This window comes from Sylvia atricapilla, chromosome W, assembly GCF_009819655.1.
Source record: "Sylvia atricapilla isolate bSylAtr1 chromosome W, bSylAtr1.pri, whole genome shotgun sequence".
NCBI classification, from domain to species: Eukaryota; Metazoa; Chordata; class Aves; order Passeriformes; family Sylviidae; genus Sylvia; species Sylvia atricapilla.
Window position 1 is genome coordinate 16,580,083 of NC_089173.1, and position 16,560 is coordinate 16,596,642.

At 42.0% G+C, this 16,560-nt stretch overlaps 1 protein-coding gene across 2 annotated transcripts in view; it reads left to right on the forward strand.

Annotated features, from left to right (window-relative positions):
- The window catches only part of LOC136373467 (dachshund homolog 2-like), a 326,642-nt gene extending 316,266 nt beyond the window's left edge, over nucleotides 1-10,376 (forward strand). The window contains exons 13-14 of one of the 2 annotated variants that reach the window (XM_066338367.1): nucleotides 1,445-1,510; nucleotides 9,541-10,376. In XM_066338367.1, the coding sequence (XP_066194464.1) occupies nucleotides 1,445-1,510; nucleotides 9,541-9,578 (104 nt within the window). In that variant the 3' untranslated portion in view covers nucleotides 9,579-10,376. The remainder of the gene's footprint in view (nucleotides 1-1,444; nucleotides 1,511-9,540) is intronic. The other variant, XM_066338369.1, reaches the window with a different exon arrangement.
- Nucleotides 10,377-16,560: the final 6,184 nt, after the last annotated feature.

Consider the following 16,560-nt stretch of genomic DNA (forward strand, 5'->3'; position numbering starts at 1 on the left):
TGGGACTGCACAGAATCTGTAAAAATTCCGGGCAGTTGCAGATCTGTGGCATTGAAAGCCACCAGACCTTTTTCTTGTGGCGTGTTCTCCATAACCCTAGAGATGCTCCTCTCCCAAGGTGATGTAGGATTGTGTTTAAATGGTAGCAACTGACTGAAAATCATAGTTTTTTCTCTGTGTTGAGTGGAAAAGTGAACAGTTTGGGGTGGGAGGGGGAAGGTGTTTGAATGTCTCGTTTTTTTTCTCTCTTTTTCTTTAGTATATGTTAATAAATTCTATCTGTTTTTACTTTTAAGTTGTGCCTGTTTCTCCTTTTTCTCCCAAAATCCTATCTCCCAATTGGTAAACCAAATTTTTAGCAAATGTAAAACCACGCCTGCTTTCACTCAGAGCTCAGTTACTGCAGGGTCACCAGCAAAGCATCATCTCTGTGACAGATCCTGACACTCCAGCTGAAGGGATCTGTGAAAGCAACAGTGCAGTTATTCTCTGTTTGAGAAAGTCCAGAACAGGCTTTTTGCATGGAAAAACTCCCAAACTGTATACACATCTCCCTTTCAGGTGTGGGTTTTTCCTTCCTGTAATTTCTAAGGGCTGTATGATAAGGGAAGCAGATATTTCTCCAGGATTTGAGGTGCCATGGATTCAAATCACATCCCCTTCATGCTAATCCTTGTTGGCACAAGGTGGATCATGGCATCTGTTCCCGTAACACCCTGGGGTGTTGGAGCCCCCACCCCAAGTACTCTACAGACAGAAGGATCACCAACATGAAATTAAACAGGTCCAAAGTGAGTGTCATGAGACTCCTTCTCAACTTGGCAAAAAAAAAAAACTCAAAAAAACCAACAACATAATCCTCTTTGGAAAGCTCTTGTCAGAGATCTGGAAATATTTCACATGATATGACAGCTGTAATTTTAGTTTGGGTGGTAACACATGCTCACACATCCTGAGCTGAGGTTGGAAATGCAATTTGCACAGTTCTTATCTGTAACACGCACTCACACAAACTAATACACAGATCCCAAAACTATTGCCTGGCACTGGCTATATTCTTCAGCTCCGTAATTTGGAGGTATTTGGCTATATACAAGAGTCAATGTAGTTTAATATTACCACAGTTTAATTTCAACTTTTATTTTTCATGTGTCAGATGCCCTCCTTCTTCAAGAGGATTTTGCAGACATATTATTACCATATGTTGGTTATTATCTGATCATCAGACAAATGTGAAGCAAGTTAAAAATAATTCACTGTGAGACCAGTAATGTTTGCACATTTTGGAAACAATTTACTACTGAAAATTCTATGAGGACCAAATGTTTTATGCAAGACCATGTTAACTTGGAGAGCACCCTAGTTTGTTATATATTTTTTTTCTAAAGGTGCCTGAGAGAGAGGCAAAGGGGAATACATTAATCTTCAGTCTCCCATCTTTCAGATGCTGGAATCCCAGATATGGAGATAGAACACAACGGAACCCAACATGACAGTGCAGCAATGCAAGGTGCAGTATGTACCACAGCTCCTCACCTGTGTGCTTGGCATTAAAAATTAGGTGAAATGCAGAATAATGCATATGACTGTTTTCCTGTTTTAGGATAAATGTAAATTACAGAACTTCGGTTTATTTTCCTGTTTGATACAAAAAACCTTTGAAAGAACAGTACTTTACAAGATCAGAAATTAACTTTAAGTAGAGGTGATATTTATCCAAGGTGATTTAGAGGTGATATTTGTTTTAAAAGTGATATTTATCTACCAAGCTGTATGCCCTTAGTTCAAAAGAGGTTTTACATATGATTTATCATTTGAAATATTTTACCTCTGGTCTTTACCTACCTATCAAGATTGCAGATGTTTTAAAAAAATGCATGAACTGTAAGTGAAAAAGAAAAGCCGTGTTCACATTATGAGCAGCTATGCGGTGCTACTTTTCCTTCACCGTGTGTAAGTGCAGCACCTCCAGGTATGGTCTGAGTGCTTCCCAAAGAGCAGGAAATGAGTTATGGCTTCAGTTCTGGGATGTGAGGAGTTGTGAAATCCTCCCTTGGGGAAGCTGAGACACAGGGATATTCCCAAGGGACATTCCCATTCCTTTTGGAAGCCTCTTTGAGCCACACAGAAAATCCACAGTCACCTGTGATAAAATCTGGTTTGAGCAATTTGAACATTGAGATTCTCTAATGAAAGTCCAACTTGCAGGGTTTTTCTCCCATTCAGTTCTGTGCCATGTTCATTCCAGACCGTTCAGTTCTGTGCTGGCTGCTCTGGCAGCCTGGAGACAGCTGCCTCTTCCATAGAACTGCTGCTTCTTAGAGCAATCTCACCCTTTCTCCTGCATCATGTAATGGTAATGTGCAAAAATCCCCTGTGCTGAGGTAACTAAAGGCAATTTGTGCAGACAGGAAAAGGGCTACAGTGCACTTAGAGACACAAACATCACTCAAGCATTTCTCTTCAGCTGGGGAAGGTTTGACTTGCATACCTCTGGTATGAATCTGTCATCCATCTGTCATCCTTACAGGAAAGCTTTCAAATATTTTTACTGCTGTCTCTTCTTGTGATTTTAGATTCATATGCTCTGTATTACAGAGGAGAATCACAGCTTAATTGTAATGCAGATATATACGTCTGACGTGTGTGTGTATATATATGTGTACATATGATGAGAGCTGTGCTCTAAATATTGCAATTGGAAAATTGCTGCTGCCAGAAATAGTCAAAATATTGGATGAGCACTTGGGACACATGTATTTAAATTTGATGAGCAAAATGTTCCTTACATTTCTGATCTGTTCATGGTATCTGCTGAGAGGAGTGCTCAGTGCTCTTCCAAATAACTCTGAGAGTCAAAGGTGCATCTGGGCAGACTCTGGTAAAGTAGAGAAAGGTAATTTCAGTTTTCAGTTGAAGAAAAACCATGACACTTGGCTCAAATGTGTATTTACATCAAAAATTATTACAAATACTATTAGGAAAGTGATGCACAGCCACTTCCAATGACCATTTACTTGCCTGAAGGAATCAAGAGAAGTTCCTTATGTTACCTGTAGTTTATTAATACACTGGAAAGCCTTGTGATTTTTACCATTTTTATTTCAGGTTGGGTTTGTTTTTTTTTTTTTTTTCTTTTACTCTGATCCTAACTTCATCATCTCTTCAGTTACGACAGGCTGTGGCTCAGGAAGTTTTTGTTAAGCCTGGCCAAAGGGAGAGCTGAATATTCCCTGTGTTCAGTGTCCTTGGGCTCAGTGAGAGCAGGGCATGGCCTGAGCAGCAGGAGCTGCAGCCCTGTCCCTCCATGGCAAAGCCATTCCCTTCCCTTTTCTGCCCTACTGGCTCTGACCCCCCTAGCATGGTAATCCTGCTCCTGTGGAGACGTGAGAAGCTGAGCCACTTGGTCACTAAACACTCTCAGCTGATAAAAAGCTTTCTGGAGAGCTCTCTGTGGAGCTTGTTTAGATTTCAAAGTGTTCCTCTTCCATTTTAATTTATGTTGATACTGTAATAACTTTTTATTCCCTTTGATAACCATTAGTGTCCCTGACAGCTCCTATTGCTGTTGCAGCTCTGAATTCGAACACGCTCCCTCACTGCCCCTGTCATTTGCTGCCTTTGTTTTTCGGGCCCTGGGAGGAGGAAGGGGCAAAACACATGTAGCTAATACAAAGCTGTTTCCAGGCTTCCAAAATCTCTTTCAGTTGCTCAGGAAAAAAGCTTTAGCATCAATACAGAGCTTTCTTTTTCTGTTGTCAATAGCTCTGCTGGACAGAAATCTATCATTCACACAGTGCTTTTCCTTTGAAATTCAATTAGTTCCACTGCCAGTATCTCCTTGAGATGGTTTAAAGGAAAATTACAGAACTACTGCACAGCCACCTTTCACACTGATTAAGTCATATTTTATGCTCATTTCTTAAAATTATTTTATTAACACAAGTTTTTCATGTACTGTGTTTTTGATCTGCATTATAAATCTTTTCCATTTAGTTGACTCATTTTCCCTCTGCTTTGTATATTAATTGAACAGAAATTTCCTGAAGATGAGACTTAAAGCTTTTTTGAACTTTACAGTTTATTGCCTCCATCCTCCCTATCTCAGATGTAGTTCAGAGCTGGAGCTGGGAGGTTTTTACCTGGCAGAGGAGATCAGTTGTGGTTGCAGTGGAGCAGAGCAGGTGATGAGCACTCAGACACCCTCCTGCTCCTCCTTCCACTGCTCACTCCTGGGCCAGCACCACAGTGCGTCAACCATTTTATCAACCAATCTCCCTTTCACATAAAATAAACATACTGGGTGTCATTAAGTGCACCTTCAGATCAATGATTTTTGCAAATGACATTCAAGTACCATTCGAGTAGTGCATTTTTGCTGATAAAAGCAAATTAAATTAGAACAACCACAAATGTGCTGATAAAAACTAAAACCTAACAGCAGCACCATTAGCTAACAAAGTAATATTTTCTCTTTACTGCTTTCTGCCATTTAGTTATTATCCTAGTGGAAATCTAATTATAATCCTTTTACTCCCTATTCAAACTTCACAGATTTTGCAAGCTTAGCATTGACAAATGATTTCATTACATTTGATTGCCTGCGCCCAGATTGACTTAACTTCACTCCGAGACCTAAAAGCCCTCTCAGTTTCTCAGATTCCCTGTTTGCACATTACAGCAACAGCTCCTTTAATTAATTAGCATGAACAGCAGTAACATGAACTGCTGAACAGAAAATAACATCATTTTATGATCGCAGGGAGACTTCTCCTTTTGCATGTTTATACCTTAGTTAACTTTTGTATTAGAATATTTCATTGTTAGGGGATATTGGAACAATCAGCAAAGCAATGTTAGCTTAAAATCTTAAAAAGTAGATGATACAGTAATGCTTGATAACAACAAATGTACAAAAAAAAAAAAACCAAAAAACCAAACAACCTCTGAATTTCAGGAAGGAGGCAGCAGCATTGACAGGCAGGCTTTCCTGAGGTGAAAATGTACTTCACTCTGCCTGCAACAGGAGGGTGACCCAGGGCTGCTGCTGCTGCTTTTGTTTGTGACATAACCTGGCAGACATTTGGCACAAAAACTCTCAGGTTACCATGAATAACATTTTATTTTTATCTGATTGTCAAAGATGAACGACTGGTGTAGCTTGGAACATATTTTGGGGTTTATCCTGTAGAAGACTGGACTTTAGTTTGTTGGTGTTCTGATCTAACCACTGTGTTTTAAAATCCAAGCTGCTTCATATGAGTCTTAGGCCTGTTCTTCCTCCTGCCCAAGCTGTGTTCTCTCCCTAGAGTGTGTCCTGCTCTGGAGGCTGTGAATTATTAAACCCTTGGTAGTTACCTCGTGCTGTGTCATTGCAGAGTTCCTAGAAAAGGTTTTTTAAAGCTCCTGTGCAGTTCCCAGACTGTCACTCCATGCCCACACTGGCGATGTGCAGCTGAGAGCTACCCCATCAGGGGCTCACCAGGAATGAGGCCTTACAGGCACTGACTAGAAATCCTGGGTTTAGTGCAAGATTTTTTAGCTCTGTTAACATGGATGAGGAAATATTTGACAGATTTGACTCAGCATCCCTACACACAAAATAAGTTGGGAGGAAACTCCAACCCAGCATCTCTGTGAGTGAGCAGCCCTGCAGGGTCAGGCACCACAGTCCTGAGGGAAGGAGAGGTTTTGGTACCAATCCCAAGGGATCCCCTGGGCTCAGTCTAGATATCTAGATCCAGCCCTGCTCTAGATAGCAGAGAGGGCACCTCTGCAGGGGTGGAGAGAGGCCATAGGAAAGTGTGAGAGATGAAAACAAATCAACCTTTGTTGGTACTGCTGCTCACAGAACCAGCATTTATTGACCGTGTTCTTCGTGGGTCTAGAGTGAGCTGTGTCCTGCTCTCTCACTGCTCAGTTTGAAGGATATTTACAGATAAAAGAGAAGTTTTGCTGGACAACTAATAAGCAGGCAAAGAAGTAATTTTTACTTGTCATTCAGTTCAATGATCAGCCCAGATCCATCTTCTTTTCATGGTTGTAAAGGGATCTTTTGCTGAGTTTTGGTAATTGCTCTGGTCCTTACCCACAAGCAGGGGCCTGGATTCATTCCCCTTCCAGGCAGGCAGCACTCCTGTCTGCCAAGGGCTGTAGGGAAAGAGGGTTTTTCTGAGGGATGTGATCCTTTGTAGAAGTAAACTGGGTTTGGCTGATTTTTTTCTTTGTACAAACACTGGTTCAAACTAATTAGCCCCAGCTTTGCAAGTTAATTTATTGTTACAGCATTCCATTTCCCATGTCTTGCTTCCTCCAAAGCTGAGCTTGGCTCTGATCTAACTGAGGTGCTGTTTACCCAGCCTGAGCAGGGTTGAGAGCTCATCTCCTGTGCAGTTGGACACTTGTGGGATCCTGTGAGACTCCTGGACCCCACCAGCCCTGGAGCAGGAGCTGTGCAGAGGCTCCCAGAGGGCACAGCCTGGCACTGGGCTGCCCTCACCCCTCCTGCCCCTGCTCTGGCCACACAGCCAGCTCTCAGCTCCTGCTCACCTTACTCCAGCTGCTCTCCCAGCCCCTCCTCCAGCTCAGCTGGCAGAGCAGGATTTCCAGTTTATTATTTCATCCCTGCTACCCATGTTCTCTGCAGCCTGTAGTGCTGGGCTATACCTTATAAATTACATGGATAATTTACAGTTACTGATACAACATATTTATCTGTTTTCTCACTACACAGCAGATCCCACATTTCCTTCCTCCAGTGAATTTCTTCACAGTTTTCACTGTCCCACAGAGCCCTGGCAATCCCAAGGTGTAGATGCATCCAGGGTGTTTCTCCTCTCCCTGGACTGGGTTTGCACTCCAGCATTGCCAGGGCACATCGGGAGGGTACGCATGGAAGTTTTGTTTTAAAGTAGTTTAGGGAAATAAAGCTGAATTCCCAATGTAAACCAGAGATCTTACAAAGGATTCAGAAAATTCAGAGATGCGGAATAGGCTGGGAAAAAATATTAAATGTGAATAAATATGGAGATGATTATTGCCTTTGGATTTTTGCTTTATGTACCCATTAAAACCTTGAAAGAAAAAGACAAATTATGATATTGTGGCTAAAAAGAGTGCAAGAGCTGCACCTACCCTGGACTAACAACTCAGGGAAGAGAATGCTATCCTGAGGAAAAATTCCAGTTAACACAGACTGTGGCTCACCAAGAGAACTCTGAGATATTTACTTGTCTTATACATTGTGAAGGGGAAAAAAGCCTCCTTTCTAAATGTCTTGCTTATTAAGCCAGTCATGCATTGCTCTGTAGGCTGTAAAGCAGTGTAACATGCACAGGGGGCTCATGAGCATATTTAGTGTTAGGGAATATAATTTATACCGTTTTTATATGGTCAGTATTACCTCTAGAGAATGAGATTAGGCTTTAAACTACTGTAAATCTATGCTTTTGCTCACCTTTGTATAATTTAGTTTTTTAATAGAATGAAGCCCACAGAAATGAATTTGATTAAGGGATAAACCTGATAAAAGAATACATTTATTGCACACAGATTTATTAAAATCTTTGCTATATAATACAGTAAGGTGCTATAAAATGGTCTGTAGCTTGCAGTCAGCTGCACTGAGGAGATGGTGAATATTCTCCAGAAAAGATTAATTTGAAAACATCACATTGTCTTTCCTGTCTAAGTGGGGGCACAGCTGCTCCCAACACGTTAATTCCTCAGAGGTGGTTGCTGTGTGACGTGGTTAATGCTTTGAAATTCTGTTTATTGCACAGCAACAAAAAAGTATTTTAATTTCTGGAGAATAATTGAGGGTGTTATAAAAAAGGAAATATTTAACTATGCACTTTCTGCTCACTGATCAATGATGTCTCCTGGGTGGCTGCACTGGGCTTGAGCTGTAACATTTACTTTTCTCTCTTAAAGGTATTCCAGATACCTCCGTTGAACTTTCCTTGAGAAATAAAGGGGATTGGAAGGAAATATGGAAACCTGTTCCAAAGTTTAGTCAGCCCACAGTACCCTCAATGTCCTCATCTTACCTTAATTTAAAAAACAATACTTAAAATTTAATAAGAACATAAAGAACAGCCTCCACTAGGAAGAAGCTATGTGCAGCTTCCTAATGATCATGAGAAAAAGGAAAAAAAACCTCAAACCAGAAACAAACCTCACAGTGCTCAATCCTTGCATTTCTGCTGACCCCTCCAGGCTTTAGTAATTCCCCACTAGGTTTAAGACAAGAATTTTCATCATCCAACAGCCTGAAACTAATTTTAGTCCCTTCTTTGGAGGCTCCCAGATGTCCCTCTGGAGTTATGTCCCTGGCTCTTGTGATCTTTATTTCTGCTTACATCCAAAAGATGTATTAAATCATCTCAGTTTGGAGAGTCTGAGCCTCCTTAAAACCATGAAACATTCAATTACTAATTAGCTGTTTCCTGTTCCTAATGAAGCGAACATGTTGGATTTGGATTAAAATTTAGCTACTGCTCTCCTCTGTTTATGGTTCCAGATGTTTTTGTTTTATCTAGGAGGTTACTTTGACAGCTACTGCTAAATGATAAATCACTCATATTATAGCTGAAATGCATTTTGAAATTGAAATGTGGCATACTTGGAGATTGCTCCAAGGATCAGTGTCAGTTTGCAGGTCAATACTTGTTCATTCCTTAGGAGTGCTCAGTATTGGCATATGTAAAACAGTAATGGGGAAGATGTCAACATTATACAAAATCCTGCTCCATATTATCATTTTGCTATCATCTTCCAGATCAGTTCTTGCAGATTTAGCTGGGTGGATTCATGATTCATTGTATAATGAACAGGAATATGGATTCTTGTTAGCTTCAGTTTCTGTGGGCATTTCAATATTTATTTTTTCTCTGGGCTTAAAGTTGCTTAATGTGAAAAATCACAGTTGATAGGTACTATAACTAGGAATATTTTTATGAAGTGCTTTTCTGCTTTGTTCTCTAAATAAAGAAATAGAATTTTAAGAGAAATGTGGTGGTTTCTGAATGAAAGAACAGTTTTCCAAGAACAGATCCTGATTTACATTTTTTGAAAGCAGTGCAGTTTTAACACCCTGTTCCCTGGCAGGTTGTGTGCAGTGACAAGAGTGTGTGGTAAAGCTGGTTCCTTGTCCCTGGGTCTGTCCCAGGGAGGCAGCAATCCAACACAGGCTGCCTTTGGGAGAAAATAAGTGTTTGATTAAAAATAAAAATGCCTTAAAGGAAGAAAATTCAAATCAGAGTGTTTGCAACCTGTCCTGAGCCATTGGTGGCAAACACCAGGGCAAGTGGTGGTGGCTCTTTGTTCTTTCTTGAGGGCTTGGCCAGGTGTTGTCACCCAGTGCCTCCTTTTCCTACACAAAATGTGCCCACGTAATGGACAGTTTCATTTATATCACTTGTAGAGCTGCTTGTTTGGCTTGAGGGAGAAAAAGATCCACAACCAAGTGAAGAAACCACCTAAGTGTCAGTTAATTATAAAACTGTGTAATTGACTTTTTTCTTCTTTGTTTCCCTCCAGAAAACAGAACATACATCAAACCGACCATTATGTACTGAAGGAACCACCTATTGCTGGAAAATGTATAATGACCACTATTTGAAGACTATGTAGTTCCTGAGAAATGTCCCTTCCAACCTTTGACGCCTTCAGTAGTGTGTGAGGAACAGGATTTATAGCATGAAACTTGAAGGACAATTTCAAGCAATTTACTGTTGCTGCATTGAAAACTGCCCTATTAAGAGATACTAAGACTTTTTACAAGCTTACCATACCAAACCAAGCCTGTCATAACAGATCATTTTTAGGTCCCCAGAGATAGAAAGGAGTTTTAGTATTTTTAAGCACATACATGAATTATTTCCCCTCCCTACCCCAGCCCAAAAAAGAACTTTTTTCCCTTAGGAGGTGGCTATTACTGAATAGCAACGGCACAATGATTTTAAGCCACAATGGTCCTCACTGGCTGTACATCATAGAAGTCCAGTTTATCACTGAAACTGTTCAACATGGAGCTGTTTCAATTGTGTTTATAAATTAAGCTTTGTTTACTGAAGCAGATACTCAATATATATTAACATTTTAAAAAGAAATGTGTGTACATTTTTTAAAAGAACAATGTAAAAATTGTCCTTTCATTAGATGACTGATTCAAAAGTGTGAGCTAAACCCTAATAGCTGATGTAATATGAGGATTATAATTGATGCTCTTTTTTTTAATACTCAGTTCAGCTTAGCTTTTGGTCTTTCAAGATGGAAAAATGAATATGCAGTAGAGTGTTAGATAATGGAAACTTTTAAGTATGGTTTCTCTGTTGTGCCATATTAAGTTAAAGTACACATTCTTGGTAAAAATGTTCTTGCTAAAAATACAGTATTAAACAGTTTTTTGTTTGACTTTGGAAATCTTTTAAGATATTGTTTGGACTGTGAATTCCCATAGTAACTGTACTAATGCAAACCAGTATTTTGCACTGTTAAAAATACTTGAAGAAATGACTTAATAAAGAGGGTGGGTTGGTATTAAACATTTTCCTAATTATTGTATGCACCAAATTCTGAACTTTTCAACTGAAAGCTTCCCTTCTCAAAACATGGCACTGAAGGGTGGTTTGACTCAGGTGGAATTAAGTGATCACCTGTTCCCGCTTTATTTCAATTCTTGGGTCAAAGGTGCTGTGCTTCTTTCCCTACAAACTCCTGTTTATGTACACATGTTTACACACACGTGCCCTGAATAGAAATCACTGTCACTTAAAAACAAAAAAGACCTTGTCCTGGTTTAGGGCAAATTTGGGAGGAAACCTCCAAATAGGGTCCCTCTGGGAAGCAAACCCAAACGGCCCCTCCCCTGATTGGTCCGGGAAAAAAATCTCCTTAGAGAAAAGTGGAAAAACCTATTTATTTAACAAAGTGCCCACAAGCATAAAGAATAAATAATATGAAACAATAAAACCTCTCGTCACTCTGAAGAGAGATAGTAAAACTGAGAGCCCTTGCTGTGGGTTAGCTTGGCTTGCTCAGTCCCTTATCAGTTCCTCTGGTGCTGGCAAATGCTGAGGTCCAGGTCCCAGTGGGCCGCAGGTGTGAGCTCCCAGTGCTCCTCTGGTTTTTTCAGTCTAGAGCAGGTTTAAACAGTCCCAAGAAAAAGAAAAAAAAAAAAAAAAAAAACCAGTCCAGGGACTTTCTCTGCCTCAGCTAGCTAAACTAACTAAAAGCCAAGAGATCTCTGTCCCACTGTCTGTCCGTCCCTCAGACGAACACAGTCCAGGAGCTGGAATGTGGAGGAGCGAATGCAGTTTCTGCAAACTAACTGCGCACTGCTTCTTTCTCCCCCTTCGCTCTCAGAACCAGTCTTAAAGGTACAGAACGTAACATACAGCATAAACAGAACAGACAATTGAGGATACAAGCATCATAAAGTCACCCCAGGACATTCCACCCCTTATCCCCATATTCTCAGCTTACTACTAAAACTAATATAAATTCTAACTCTACAAACATATACATTATACATACATATATGTATATACATTATACAGCTATATACAGACAATGGCAGTGACATTCAACAAAAAGTGATATTTACACTTGGTTCTCACCCAACAATCAGATCTCCCTGAGGTACACATCATGTTGTTCCATCTTTCTGCATTATCCACCATGTGCAACCTGGTCCCTGAGCAAAGACAATCCCATGGATGGGTTTGTCTCTACTTGAGGCAGAATTGATCCAAACTGTCTTCCCTAACAAACCTCTGATGCACCATAGGGACTTTATCTCCATCTACTGTATGCAGGAGCTCAGACTGGGCAGGGCCTGCTCTGTTGATGGAACCTCGGGTGTTAACTAACCAGGTGGCCTTTGATAGATGCTGCTCCCAACTTTTGAGAGATCCCCCATCCAATGCTTTCAAGGTGGTTTTTAACAGTCCATTGTACCTCTCCACTTTCCCAGCAACTACTGCCAGTGTCTTAGGTTCACTGTCTAGTTTAGCTACTGCCTGAGTAGCTGGGGTGTTGGCTGCAGCCTGAGTGACTGGGGTAGCTGCTGATTTACCTTCCTGCCTCCCTGCCTCTGTCTGCTGCCCTACAGTAACTAGCAGGGTGTAATAAGCATATGCCAGGGCCCAGCTTATTGCAATGAGCTTTTTCTCTTTAGAGTCATCATGGCAGTTCTCTTTCAAGTATCTCCTCACCTCAGCTGGGTTCTGAATTTGTTCATGTGAATATTCCCAAGCTGAGGGATTAGAAAATTCTTTCAAGGTTCGGCCCATTCTCCACACCACTCAGGAAGGACCACAGCTCAGCTCGTGGGGTGCCTCTTCTCTCTATCTGGGAGATGTCTGTGCTTGGTATCAGAACCTCTGATCTGTAATGCAGAGACTTGGAGAAAGCCCTTTTTCATCTCCTCTCTAATATCCTCTCTGAGTTTCTTGTGGTTCTCCTCTATCTTGTCTTCTAATTTCTTCACTGGTGCAGAGGGCTTTTTAACTCATCTCTCTGTTCAAACATCTCATAGGATCACAGGATCACTACTACTAATTCAATATTCACTCAATCCATCACAGATACCTTTGCTCAAATGCACAAATCTGAATAATCATCTCTCCAAAATGCATATTTTTCCCATGGTTTAAAGGGAATACCAATATTTTACAGTTCATTAACATAGCTCATAAGAGAAGTCCAGCCTAAAATGACAAGTCCTCAATCCTTTTTCCCAATTAGTGTTTCACTCTCTCTTCATCTGACTTCCATCTCATGCTGTGTCTTCTCTACACTTCACTCTGTTATAAATGACTATTATAAAGTTGGCTTTTCGCAAGATGTGTGCTATATGATTAATAACTTTGTGGTAAGGATATAAGTTTTTATTTCTGCTGTTAGTAAAGAAAATTAGGCATAGTGGTAGTAGTGATATAGTATGCTTAAACTGTCTGTTTGGCTGGGATAACATCCAGTGAACATGTAAAGAAGACTCTGCTATTGATACACCAACTATCAGCATCTCCCATCTGAAGAAAGCACGGACCAAGGCCCAATCTGGAGGTGATAATGAAGACACAGCCAAGAAACACGCATGCTCTAAAAAGGCGGACCCAAGGAGGGGCCATGCAAAACAGTCCCTGGAATATGGAAACTAGTTTATGGAAAAATATGAATATTCAACAGACTGATACAACAGAAAGGGTATTTAAAGAAAGCCTGTGAAATAGCAGTTTGTGGACTTGGCTAAATGCCAAGTCACCCGGCTGGCCGTACTTTGCCTTTTCCCTTATCTCCTAATTGTCTTATCTTTTATTAAAACCTATTTCTTAAAATCTACCAAAAAGTGAATCTCGTTTTTCTTACCTCCAAGACAGTGAACCACCCGAGACCATGAGGGGGAGGATGACATCACCTTGTAAGCCAATGTCAGATTCCCATGGGATGTAGGAAAGAGGGAATTCGTCTAGTGGAGACCCCTAAAAACAACGAGCCACGACTCTCGTGCAGGTAAAGAGCTGACGTAACACTCCTAACCAGAACTGACATCGGACGACATCAAAGCTCTAGTCAGGATACCTCACCTTCGTCACCCTAACCAGAGTGAGTCAGGAGTGACATGGGGACCCTGAACCTGAACCCAGCAGGCGTCTTCTCGGGGAGTCCTGTGTAGAAGGTGGAGCTAGGATTGCCAGAAGTTAGAGCAGATATCCGCCGCTAGGCCGGACAGGAAGTAGCGATGGTGTGCGCATACCCTTACGGACCCTCTCCCCAATAAAACTGTAATCACTAAGGAACTGGTCTTCAGGCATTTAAAACATTGGGAGGGGCCCACGGCGGAGGGAGGTCAGCCCCGTCGTGCCCAGAGCTGCTTATCAGGGGCTAAGATGTTAAGCTACAGCCTCCCACTACCCCATCAGCAGCCGATCAGGCCTGGAGGCACAGTCAGGCTACGGCCGGACCCCCCCTCCCTTTCCTAGTAGAGGGGAGCGGCGGGGCCTGGGCACTCCACGGAGCGGCCCCAGGGGGGCAGTGTTACCAGGGCGGTGTTACCTGCTGGCAAGCTGGAAGGGAAGGGGCAGACTCGAACACAGGCAGGACTTTATCTGTGTATTCCCGAAGTCGCATTCAGCTTCCTCAGGGGTTAAACAGTATGTCAGTATCTAGAAATTTGCCTCTAATCGGTGCCTGCCCCATCCACAGGAAATTAACAAGTCCTTACAGGGCATTATTTCTCTTTAACTAAAAACAAAACTGTGTTAACCCATGACAACCTTTAAATAGATCTACAGGGAATATGTTCCCTATGATTATGTTTACTTCTGGCTACAGAATTCACAATTCCTTTCATTTTTAGCACTGCATTTTTTTCTCATTAACAGACTTTTGTAAACAGACTCTGCAGAATAGAATCATCCGATTTTTTTTTTGTTCCTAAAAGAAATCTTTTAGCTTAACCAGTGTCAGTTCGAGAAAACATGCTGCCCTCTGTTCTACAGGTGATCAAGTGACATCAGAATATTCTTTCAATGTACAAATTTGGTTTGTTCCATATTATTTTTATAACAGCTGTTCTAATAACTGCATTAATCATGCTGCCATTGGTCAAACCATCAAAAGTTGAATGATACAAAGAAACAGGGGCATTAGGAATTGTGAGTCCTGATTCTTAAGAAATGTTCATATGTGAATAAAACATTGCAACACTAGAATTTAAATTGTACCTTTAGATATTGAAATGAATAAAATGTAAGAGATTCCCATTTTTGACAGTCTATCATTTGTTAGGAAGGTTATGCTGTTTAAAATGTTATACCAGTTGTACCCTGTCTGTTAAGAAAGTTATGCTGTTTGTACCAAAATTTGTACCCTCAAAACCTTATTCCAAGTTGTATACCCCCTCTAAAACCCCGGGTTCCCTTCCCCTTCCGTCGGGCTAGGCTGTCGCCGTTCCCCGCCGGCTCCTCGAACTGCCGGCCCCGCCTAATAGGAAAATCCAAAGACTCCCATGGTGCACCGCTCCAAACCGAAGTGCAGTTGCCGGCAAACGGACCCAAAAGCCGTGACCCAGCACAAAATCCAGATAAAAGGGAGACACTACAACAACGAGAAGACCCTCAGCTACCTAGAGACCGAATTCTGCTTCTGCCGCCTCGCCATGACCACAAGGAGACTGGGAAACAGTGACACCCCTAGACCACCTGATCCCAGTTGAGTTCCTGGGGATTCCTGCGAGGCCGGAACTCCTGACTCTGCTGCGGTGAGAGCAGCAGGTTCGACTGGCACCTCCTCCTCAGCGGTGGCCCGAGCGAGAACAACGACAGGAGCAGCGGCGGCGCAGGCGACCCCTCGAGTTCCCCCTAGAAAGAGCTGACTAGTAAAGGCCTTTCAAAAGGAGCAGGTCTCCTGGCCCATTTATAACAGATATTATATTAATTTTAGTTTCAATTCCAGTGGGATTTTCCGAAGTGAGGGCTGGACTCTATTTCTAAATCTTATTTGTAAAAAAGAGTTGAAAGAGCCCTTGGAGTGCTGCAGCATGTCTGACTGACCCAGTGCTGGCAGTGATCCTGTGAAGTGCAGATTTTGAAGAGAGATCTTTGCTGAGTTATCCAGTATCGTGTAGTTTAGAAAGACTTAATGTAACTAAATAACTCAGTCTTTAAAATACCAACATTTTTTACAATTTTCTTTCATCTCTATAAAGGTTTTTTGAGCATTTTCCCCCTCAGTGGCTGATGTACACATTCCTTAAGGCATCACTGAGCCTGGGTTGATGAGCACTGGTTGATTCCTGATTTGCCCATCCCAGATTGGTTTTCACTGTGAAAATACTGACAAATGATGTTTAGGAGACTGATAAACTTGAGAGACTGACTGTTTTCAGTCCTCAGCAGGTGGCTCCTGGTAAGTATTGACAAAGCAAGAGGCTGAGGGGTTTGAGGGTCAACTCAACACAAGCACACCCTGTGTGGAAGGAAGGTGTTAAAGCCACCCTGGGGAGAAGGAACCACTTCAGCCTTCACCACCACACTCCTCCTCACTGGAACAGCCTCAGCTGGCACCCAGAGAGGGACAGCACCTCTTGGGGTTGGGGTTTTAGGGTGGGGGTTTTTTTCTGAGTGTGGAACAGAGGGACATGGGCTGCCCCTCCTGCTGCAGTGGGGGCTGTGGGCAGCTCAGCTGGGTGTGCTTGGGGTGCAGCACCCACAGCCCCTCTGCCAGCTCTGGCTCCCTGAGAGCCTGTCCAGGTGTGTGGGTGCCCTGAGGAGTGGCCATGGAGCCATCCATGATCTTGGCTGAACACAGGCAAGGGAGTGGGTGCTGAATTGCAGCTGTGTTCTGAGTCCTGTGGAATGCAGACCATAATAAACCCCAGAGGATCAATAGTGCCCAATCTCCATTTGAAGCCTGGATCTATAGCAACCCACAGTGAGAGCACTCCTGTGGAAATGCACGGCTGTGCACTTAAACCTGAATGCTGCTTGAAGTAATTGCTGCCTATGAGGAAGTGGCCTGTAAATATATTTATTTACAGACTATTTTTGGTAA